Source organism: Bos indicus, chromosome 8, assembly GCF_029378745.1.
Source record: "Bos indicus isolate NIAB-ARS_2022 breed Sahiwal x Tharparkar chromosome 8, NIAB-ARS_B.indTharparkar_mat_pri_1.0, whole genome shotgun sequence".
Taxonomy (NCBI): Eukaryota; Metazoa; Chordata; class Mammalia; order Artiodactyla; family Bovidae; genus Bos; species Bos indicus.
In genome coordinates, this window is record NC_091767.1 from 89,990,019 (window position 1) to 90,000,848 (window position 10,830).

The 10,830-nt window shown below is 52.3% G+C and overlaps 1 protein-coding gene across 1 annotated transcript; it reads left to right on the top strand.

The window, feature by feature from the left end:
* Nucleotides 1–1,389: 1,389 nt before the first annotated feature.
* Nucleotides 1,390–10,440, top strand: CDK20 (cyclin dependent kinase 20). The gene is made up of 8 exons (XM_019966643.2): nucleotides 1,390–1,781; nucleotides 2,140–2,253; nucleotides 5,064–5,252; nucleotides 5,487–5,608; nucleotides 5,807–5,869; nucleotides 6,996–7,119; nucleotides 7,577–7,732; nucleotides 9,453–10,440. The coding sequence occupies exons 1-8, from the start codon at nucleotides 1,707–1,709 to the stop codon at nucleotides 9,648–9,650; spliced, it is 1,041 nt and encodes a 346-aa protein (XP_019822202.1). The 5' UTR covers nucleotides 1,390–1,706; the 3' UTR covers nucleotides 9,651–10,440.
* The last annotated feature ends 390 nt before the right edge of the window (nucleotides 10,441–10,830 follow it).

The window sequence follows — 10,830 nt, forward strand, 5'->3', positions numbered from 1 at the left end:
TCATAACTTATTCACCATTCTTCCATGGGATATTTGACTTATTTTCTAGCCTCTGCCATCATCAAACAGGGTGAATATATCTGTATAGACATCAAGGCCTTCTTCTGAAATTGTTAAAGCAGAGTACAATTTATGAGCCAGAAAAATATTTATTTTTTTGAAGAATTAATAAATTATACGGTTCACAATTTCAAAAAAATCCAAAGAGGCCCAGTGAAAAGACCACCTCCTACCTTGTCCCCAATCCTTCTGGTCCCTTCACCAGGTAAGCACAATCATGAAATCTTGAGTATTTTCCAGACACCTTGTAATGCATGAACAAGCATTATTTATATTACTTTCTTTTCTTTTTACACAGCTAGTGGCACTCTATATACTTTGTTCTTCATCTTGTCCTTTTGACTTAACAATGCATCTTAGAAATCTTCCCGTTAGTGTACATAGAAAAGCATCCTGGTTCATTTTAAAGGTAGCGTAAATGATGTGTGTCACTGACTCGATGGACGTGAGTCAGTGAACTCCGGGAGTTGGTGATGGACAGGGAGGCCTGGCGTGCTGCGATTCATGGGGTCGCAAAGAGTCGGACACGACTGAGCGACTGAACCGAACTGAAATGAATTGAATTGATGCGTGTATCACAATTTAGACAGTCTCCTATCGATGGATATCAATGCCGTTTCTAAGTTTTTGCAATTCATCTGTGCTTCAATGCCTGAACTTACACGTGTCATTTCACATGAGTGTAATGTATCTGTTGGAGGAGGTTCTAGAAGTGGGTCAAAGAGGATATACAACTGTGATATGATTATTTTATTATTATTTTAGTTGTGATTAGATTATTTTACGGTTTATCTCATCGTGTATGAGATTAAACACTTTTTCAGAAGTTTTAAAAAGCTACTTGCTTTTATCAACATCCTTTGACGGCATGCACTTCTTTAAAATCCCCCAGTCTGCAAATTCCTCCAGTATTTCCTCATTAGAAGTCCTCAGACATTGTCTTTCTGTGTCAGAGTTTGCACTTTTTAAAAGTTGTCTTTAAATACTGCCATTTCACGCTCCCTCCACAACGCAGACCGGAACCCGTCTCGCTTCCATCATCATTAAGTCTGGGGCTTAAAGGCGGAATGGTACCTGTATGTTTTCCTAGGTGGAAGCTGGCACCTCTAGGTAAGGGGGCGGAGGGACCCTGGCCTTCTTGGGGAGGAGCCCGCCCCTCCTTGTCACTTTTCGGCCACGCCCTCGGCGCCGCAGTCACGCCCCTGGGTGGACGGCCCCGCCCCTCCCTGCCCCGTGCTCGCCTCCTCCCTGAAGAGCGGCTCCACCCTCCCGCCAATTTAGCGCCTTCCCACCGCCTCTCGGCTTTGCCCTCGGGCTAAGTGGCCCCGCCCGTTGCGTAACCCGGCATCACTGGTCACGTGGTGCTCGGCAGAGGCGAGAGGGATCGGCGGCCATCGCTCCCGCCCGCACGGATGACTTCTGCTGAGTGAAGCGCACTGAGGCGTGATGGCGAGGTCCTAGGGAAAGGCACTGAGAGGCCCGGACGTCACCCCTAGTTGCCTTCGGCCTCCAGGCCCGGGCGCTCGTTTCTGCGTCGTTGCTAGGCAGCCGCGTCTGGGGCGGAAGCCGGGGCGGGCTAACGCGGAAGGGTCCGGTGCCAGCGAGGGGCTGTAACTGCGGAGGGTCAGGGTGCCGGGCAGAGGGCCATGGAGCAGTACTGCATCTTGGGGCGCATAGGGGAGGGTGCGCACGGCATCGTCTTCAAAGCCAAGCACGTGGAGGTGAGCATCCAGCCCTTCCTCTTCGGTTTCTTTGAGATCTCCCCGTCTTCCTGACCCATGCTTGGGCCATAGCTTCTGCCTCCCGGTAGTTCATCCTGGCGTGCGCCCGCCTCTTTTGCCCGCGGAGGGGAGGGCTTCCAAGTTGCGGCCAGCTACCAACGGCGCTTTCAGCGAATTCCCCTAGGAGCCTGGCGTGGATATCTGAGTTGTTTGCCCAGCTCTGCGCCGGTTGGCCCTGATTTCCCTCCAGCACGGGTTGGGGGGCGCGTTCCACCCCCACGAGGACCTCAGCCCTCGGCGTCGCACCCCTTTTCCCAGCTGGGACGGGCTGGTAGTGTCTGCGTTCTGTCCCAAACAGACTGGAGAGATCGTTGCCCTCAAGAAGGTGGCCCTGCGGCGGCTGGAGGATGGCATCCCCAACCAGGTCCTACGGGAGATCAAGGCCCTGCAGGAGATCGAAGACAGTCAGTATGTGAGTGGGGCTGGTGTTCTGAGGGGCTGTCCCACCCTCCTTGCTCACTCCCACTCTGAGGGCCTGCGGTCACTGTGTTTCCTTATTTGCATCCTCACCCCTCAACTCACTGCCTTTCTTGTCCACATTCATTCACCCAGTTATTTCATTCCTCACTCATTCCCTCTTGTTCACGCATTTATTTCTTGCCTACTTGTTCATTCATTGACTGACTTATCCTTTTTCTCAAATCATATAATGATTTCTAATGATAATGATTATTGCCACCTGTTGAGCTCCTGTTACGTTCTGCAGGCTGGGTTAACTGCTTTATGTACACTGTCCTGAGTTTTCTCCTCCATACTGCAAGGCGGGTTTCAGGCTCTCCTTATCTCAGGCCAGGGCCTGCTCATGGGCACTCAGCTGGCTCAAGCTTGTCTGTGGAGGCTTTGGCCTGATTGCAGAATCAACGTTTTAGCATTAGGGTCTCCCATAGGCTCTGCCCTCTGCTGGGCACTGGAGACATAGCCCCTAACCTGCTTTTGAGAACTGAAGTGTGGTAGGGGAGACAGACAAAGGCTACAGGGTCCACTTGGCGTGATTTGTATGTGACAGGCATGAAAGGGGCTGTGGGCGCATGGGGAGAGACACCTCCCACACCCAGGCTCATTGCGTGGTTTTCTCTCTTGTCCATGTCCTTCCTGAGTGGAGAATGTACCTAACTTCCTGGGGAGTGACAAGGCTAGGCCCACCCACCCAAGAGTAGGCAATACTCTGACTTGCTTCTTTTTTTTTTTTTTAATTTTATTTTATTTTTAAACTTTACATAATTGTATTAGTTTTGCCAAATATCAAAATGAATCCGCCACAGGTATACATGTGTTCCCCATCCTGAACCCTCCTCCCTCCTCCCTCCCCATACCATCCCTCTGAGTCGTCCCAGTGCACTAGCCCCAAGCATCCAGTATTGTGCATCGAACCTGGACTGGCATCTCGTTTCATACATGATATTTTACATGTTTCAATGCCATTGTCCCAAATCTTCCCACCCTCTCCCTCTCCCATAGAGTCCGTAAGACTGTTCTATACATCAGTGTCTCTTTTGCTGTCTGACTTGCTTCTTATTCTCTAGAGATGTCCATGATATTTTGGTGACAAAAGCATGTTTTAGAACTGCATGTGTCATCCTGGTTTTGTATAAGAATATTAAGTGTATGTATATATATATAGGCTTCCCAGGTGGCTAAGATGGTAAAGAATCTGCCTGCGATACCTGAGACCTGGGTTTGATCCCTGGGTCCGGAAGATCTGCTGGAGAAGGGCATGGCAACCCACTCCAGTATTCTTGCCTGGAGAATCCCATGGACAGAGAAGCCTGGTGGGCTACAGTCCATGGGTTCACAAAGAGTCAGACATGACTGAGCGACTAACACATACAACACACACACACACACACACACACACGTATGAATATGTGTCTGTGTGTACCATGTCTCTTGTAAAGTCTGGTGGGATAGACTCCTACTGTTGACTATAGGTGGTAGGATTTTACTTTTGCTGGGGTTTTTTGTTATAATTTTGTGTATTATCTGAATCTATGTTTGTCACAATTTGTAAAATGACTGTATGCTACCATCAAAATCAGAAAAACAGCACTATGGCCATTCTTGTTTTTTGAGGACAGTAAAAGGGCTTACAAACAGCTTGTGTGAGCTGGTTGGAGGGCCCATGGGAAGCTGGTGATACAGTCCCATGTCCTGTGTAGCAGGCCTGAAGGGTCTATCTTTAAAACACTGCAGGTATTCCCCTGGCCCAGGCCATCCTCACCTCTCATCAGAACTACTGCAACAGCTCCCCCTTCCCTCCTCCACCTTCCCTGCCACTACTCCCACTCCACAGTCAAAAACTGTAGATGAATCCACTCCCCAGCTTGAAAAGCTCCAGTGTCTTCTCTTCATTCTGAAAGAACTATCTCTATCTGCTCTGTCTCATGCCAGCCTCTTCATTCATTCAGCAAAATTTCTTCCATGTCTCTCTGAAAACAGCACTATCGAGACTCCAGGAGTATAGAACAGAGCAGCCTCCTTCCTGTTCTTGCCTTCGGGCCTTGTGTTTGCTGTCCCCCTGCCCCCAGCTCCTTCCCAGATCCCTATATAACAGACCTCGCCCCATCTGTTCTCTTCTGTTTTCATCAGAATACCCTATAGGTTTGTTAGTTTCTGTCATTTGTCCCCTCCTTGAGAACCCACTGGCCCTCCCTCCTGCTCATTGCTGTGCAGCCAGCCCTTGTGGGCCCTCGGTTTATATGGCATGTCTCCTGCGCCCAGTGCTGGGAGCTGCGATCACCTGTGTGGATGTGTTTCCAGATGACTTTCCAGTTCATGGGCTGGGTGGGGGATCAGACACTGCCCTACGTGGCCTTTCTTAGACCTCCTTTCCCCTGAGGGTTTGCTAGAACTAAATCACTTCAGTAGTGTCTGACTCTGCGACCTCATGGACTGTGACCCGCCAGGCTTCTTGTCCAGGGAATTCTCCAGGCAAGAATACTGGAGTGGGCCGCCATGTCCTCCTCCGGGGGATCTTCCCAACCCAGGGATCAAACCCACATCTCTTAGGTCTCTTGCATTGGCAGGCGGGTGTTTACTACAGGATTCCAGTAGGGACTTGCCTTCTTCTGGGAGAAGGGAGCGAGAGAGCACCCAGCTCCCTGATCCTGAGCTCAGGTCTCTTTTCAACTTCTCTGCCTGCCTGGTCCTCTGTTGGCGCAGGGGCTGGGGATCCGAGAGAACGTGAGCCATGAGAGTCTGGAGGCTGACGGGGTACCATTGCAGGTTGTACAGCTGAAGGCCGTGTTCCCACACGGCGCAGGCTTTGTGCTGGCCTTCGAGTTCATGCTGTCAGATCTGGCTGAGGTGGTGCGCCACACCCAGAGGCCACTGGCCCAGGCGCAGGTCAAGAGCTACTTACAGATGCTGCTCAAGGGTGTCGCCTTCTGCCATGCCAACAACATCGTGCATCGGGTCAGTACCACCATGGGCTGGGGTGGGCCTGTGGATGGCTGGGCTGGGAGTAGGCCAGCCCTTGATAAAGGGCATGGTTTGGGAGGGGACAGAACGGGCAGGGCCTGGGGACAAGTGACTGGAGTTGTGGCCCTGGAAGAGACCAGGTCCTGAGCTCACCCGGGTGCCCAGCCTGCCAAGCCCTCCTGTCCCGAGGTCCGCTAGAGGAACTGATGCTTCTTTTGGTGCCCTCAGGACCTGAAGCCAGCCAACCTGCTTATCAGTGCTTCAGGCCAGCTCAAGATAGCAGACTTTGGCCTGGCCCGGGTCTTTTCCCCAGATGGCAACCGCCTCTACACACACCAGGTGGCCACCAGGTAGGGAGGACCAGTTTCTGGGCAGGATATGGCAAAGGATAGGCCCCCAGCCTACCTACTGGGGAAGAGATGATTTTGGAAGAGATGTTCTGTCCAAACAAGTTCTACTGGGGCTGGTGTGAGGGTCAGGGTGACCTTCCAGGGCAGCTTCCTGACAGACCAGTGACCTACCTGTGACCCCGTGCCCTCCTCTCATAGGTGGTACCGAGCCCCCGAGCTCCTGTATGGTGCCCGCCAGTACGATCAAGGTGTTGACCTCTGGTGAGACTCCTATGGGCTAGACAAAGGGGGGATGTGGGTAGCTGAGTCACCTCTCCTCCTGGACATTGAGGTCTCTAAGCCATTTGGGGGTTTTCCCTGCTGTGAGCTCTAGGTTGCCTTGGGAGTGTCTCCTCTGGTTAGAGTATTTCTGAGGAGTTTGGAATCAGTGATCCTCCCCATGAGTTTTGAGCTGGGAGGGGTCAAGTGGGATTGGAGTGATTGTCCCTGTAGGAAGCTTCTGGGCTGAGGTTGGGAAGGCGGTCCGAGGCATGGGATGTCTAAGCCGGTATGCAGGGGATGACATCCCAGGATGTAATGTCCCTGAGTTATGCAGAGGCCTGGGTCCCTGGATATGAAGGCCCTGGACCTTTATTTGGAGTTGGATGCATGGCATCTCACTCTAGTATTCTTGCCTGGAGAATTCCAAGAACATAGGAGCTTTGTGGGCTACAGGCCATAGGATCTCAGAGTCAGACATGACTGGACTCACCTGGTAGCTCAGTTGGTAAAGAATCTGCCTGCAATGCAGGAGACCCTGGTTTGATTCCTCGGTCAGGAAGATCCCCTGGAGAAGGGATAGGCTACCCATTCCAGTATTCTTGGGCTTCCCTGGTGACTTAGATGATAAAGAATCCTCCTGCAGTGAGGGAGACCTGGGCTTGATCCCTGGGTTGGGAAGATCTCCTGGAGAAGGGAAAGGCTACCCACTCCAGTATTCTTGCCTGAAGAATTCCATGGGCAGAGGAGCCTGGCAGGCTACAATACTTGGAGTTGCAAAGAATCAGACACGACTGAGCAACTTTCACTTCACAAGAGTTCGAGGTCTGGGGGCTGTTTTGGGGGTCTGTCCCAGAATGGGAGGGGGTTGCTCTGTGTCCCAGAGTATGAGGTTCTGAGACGTTCCCCAAACTGGGTTGATGTGTGTTTCAAAGTTGAGGCCTAAGACCTATTTAGAGAATGGGCTATGCTCTGTATTCTAGGCTTGAAGCTTTGGACTGTGTGAAGCTGGGGATCTGTAGGCTACTTTGTGGGTTTCTTGACCACAGAGGGAAGTGTGGGTGCTGGTGTGGGGAAACCTGTGTCCCTCGTGTGTGATCTCTGAGATGTTTGGCTTCTGTACCTGCAGGGCTGTGGGCTGCATCCTGGGGGAGCTGCTGAACGGGTCCCCCCTTTTCCCAGGAGAGAATGACATCGAACAGCTTTGTTGTGTGCTTCGAATCTTGGGCACCCCCAGTCCTCAAGTCTGGCCGGTTTGCAGGGGCCTACCATTTGGGGGGGGAGGGGGTGTCCTCTCTTCCCCCAGCAGCTCATAACTCCCCTGCCTTGCATCTTCTGTCTTCTGCCTCAAGGCCCCCACACCTCCTAGACCCTCCCAGACCTTGGTCCTGGCCCAGCATGGGATCTCCTCCATCCCTGATCTACTGGAGGGTGGAGGACCAGAGCCCAGCCCCTACCCCTTCCTGCTAATCCCCAGCACACACGCAGCCCTTACCAAGCTGGGCATGGAGCAGGCGCCTGAGATGTGCATGTGTTCACTCACATCATGCTGTGAGCGCATGATGTCATGAGTGATGTGGTGCGAGCAGGGGCAGGTGGATGGGGGCTCTGTGAGTGAATGGCAGCAGGTGGGTGACAGAAAGCAAGAACTGACTCCTGAGGGGGCTGACAGGGTGGGCGCCAGCCGTGATGAGCCCCCTTCTCCTCCAGGAGATCACTGAGCTGCCCGACTACAACAAGATCTCCTTTAAGGAGCAGGCACCTGTGCCCCTGGAGGAGGTGCTGCCCGATGCCTCTCCCCAGGCCTTGGACCTGCTAGGGCGGTTCCTCCTCTACCCACCACAACAGCGCATCTCTGCCTCCCAGGTAGGAAGACGCCCATTGCCCTGACCCTCCTTGTTCATGCCCCTGTGACCCAGCAGGTTGAGGTCCTCAGAACCTGTGATGGGCTGGGAACAGCACCCCTGGAGACAGGGGGCATGGAGAAGGCGTACCTCTCTTGAGCAGACCCTTGAGAGGCAGCAGGTGGCTAGGAGTGGCCATATTAAAAGGGCATGCCCACCTCGCTGAAGAGTGCATCTCGCTTCTTCATCCCTTCATTCCTTCAAGAAGAATTTACTAGCATCTGGCACATGCCCAGCATTGTCTTGGGTCCTGATCCCGCGTGAACAGACGTGACTTGTTCCTCTGGGCTCTCCACCCTGTGGTGGGGCAGGGCAGCCAGTCTGTGGGCATCAAGGGGAGGGATGTTGGGACTGACTCTGGGGTCATGCAGGTCTTCTGGAGAAGGGCGGGGGGAGCGGGGCGGGTCTGTTATCCCAAGAGAAATGATGAGCAGAGGCCTGGAGAGGAGGACCCAGAAGGGGTTGTGGCTGTAGGTGAGGGAGGAGGGGAGAACCATGGGCTGATGGCTTATGGAGTCAGGCCTCTGTTACATGTACCTGTCCATCTGGCCTCATGGCAGCCTCACTTCCCTGCCCTTGGAGCAAGCAGTGTGTGTTTACATACACCCCTATGAGCTCCAATGTCAGCAATGCCTTTAGGATGTACTGAAGCCAACCGAGGCTTCCCAGGTAGCGTTAGTGATAAAGAATCTACCTGCCAGTGCAGGAGACATTAAAAAAAAAAAATGCAGGTTCGATCCCTGGGTCAGGAAGATCCTCTGGAGAAGGGAATGGTACCTCACTCCATTATTCTTGCCTGGGAAATCCTAAGGACAGAGGAGCCTGGTGGGCAAAGAGTTGGACATGCCTGAAGCGACTTAGCACGCGTGCACAAAGCCAGCCGACCACTTCTCAGCCCCCCGCTGCTGCCTCCAATCTAAGTGCCTCCTGCCTCCCTGCAAGTCCCCAATTGCTTCCCAGAGTTTGCTTCTCCTCCTCCCATTCGATCTCTCCTCCACCCGGCAGAGAGAGGGACCTTGTCCAGGCAGGCTGTCACATCTTCCCCTGCAGGGCTGTCTCCTCAGCTGAGAAGCCCAGGTCCTAGTGACCCACAGGCATCACACACGTGGGGCCGTCACATTTGTGACCCTGCAGCTCCCTTCCCCTTGCTCACTCCCTGGGACCCCAGGCCTCCTCCAGGTCCTAAGGTCTGTGCACTTCTGTCCCAGAGCCTCACTCATTCAGCTTCCAGATCTCTGCTCAAGTGCTACCTCTCGGGGCCTACCCTCCCGTTCTTCAGGCCTGCAGCTGCCCTAGTTTTCCTTGTCCATGCTCTGACTTTCTTTTTCCCACAGCACCAATCATCTGGTGCGCTGTTTATCTTACTTTACCTTGTTATCGCCCCCTGTGCTGTGCTGTGCTTAGTCGCTCAGTCGTGTCCAACCCCTGACTATATGGAAGACTTGAAGGCAGAGCTCTTTGTTAGTTCACTGCTACATCTCCTGTCTTTGGAGCAGTGCTGAAACAGTGAACACTCAGAGCTATTGGGATCATCTTGAATGGAGAATGCATGAATGAGAAAATTTCTTCCAGGGTATTCTCGGGTATTCACATCCCCTGCTGCCCCCCAGAGGGAAGTGAGCTGAACCTGGAAGGCTGCAGTGACCGGTTTCCTTTTGCTGTCTCTTGCTTGCTCCCCTCAGGCCCTCCTGCACCACTACTTCTTCACAGCTCCCCTGCCTGTCCACCCCTCGGAGCTGCCGATCCCCCAGCGCCCAGGGGGACCTGCCCCGAAGGCCCACCCAGGACCCCCCCATGTCCATGACTTCCACGTGGACCGGCCTCTCGAGGAGTCACTGTTGAACCCGGAGCTGATTCGGCCTTTCATCCCAGAGGGCTGAGATGCAGGGCCAGGCCCAGTTGGCTTGTCCCCCCAACTTCCTGCCCCTCCCAAGGACAACCCAAGCCACTCGTTCTGCTCCAGCCTGATTTCAACCACAGTGGCCCTGGTCCTGGCCAGACGATGAGGCCATCCAGCCCCAGCAGAGGGCGCCCTCAACCTGTGCTGTCAGCTTCCAATTTTGTGTGCTGCCGAGGGATCCATCAGGAGGGGGCAGTGAGCTCCACTACCATGCCTGCCATCATCAGGGATTCCACCAGGCAGGGATTGTCCCAGTAGAACCATCCAAGGGAGCACTGAGTTTAAGATGTCCTCATGTTGGAAACCCAAGTGAGAAGGAAAGTTTGGTTTGATTTTTTTCTCAGACATTAAACACTAGTTCAATTTTGAGATTTATTATAAAAACCCTGAGTAGTTCTATGTGACGTAAGCCCCTCTTCCGTAGTTCATATAGAGAGAAGTGGCTGAGGTGGCATCATCTCTTGGCCCTTGTTTCTGCTCACTTGGAAAGTGGCCCCACTCATGGCTACTTTATAGTCTTGGGGGCTTCCTAGGTTCTTCATGTAACAGAGCTCCCATTTAGAGGTAAGGTGGCAGAAGTCAAGGGCCAGGGATGGCTCAAGTGGGGGACCCGGTAGTGACCCTCCACACCTTAAACTGGTTTACCAGCATCACCCTCAGGATAAGGGTAGGCTGGGATCAAATGAACCTCTTCACTCAGAGATACCTTGCAAATAAGAGACATTCCTGGAATTCACTTGTTAATTCAGTAAATACCAAAACAATCCGAACTTGCTCTTGTCTTTCTTATTTAATAACTTGGTAAGCCAATTCTAAAATATATATGTGGAAATGAAAAGGTTAAGAGGAGGGAGAAGAAGAAAAGGAGAAAAGCAATAAAAGGATTTACCGTATCAGATACCAAGACATATAGGGTATAGTAAATAAGACAATGTGCTGTTTGTTCATGGATAGATTAAAAACAGACAAGTGAGAGAAACTAGTATTTTAAGAGAAACTTAAAATACTAGCAGTATGTTATTCAAAATATACATTTTGTGCTCATATGTATAAACTTCTGCAAGCGCTGAGGTTACAGAGGTGACTAACTGCCACCATCACTGCCCTCTAGGCTCTTTGAGGGTAAAATACAGTAAACTCAGTTGTTGCTTGCAGGGATA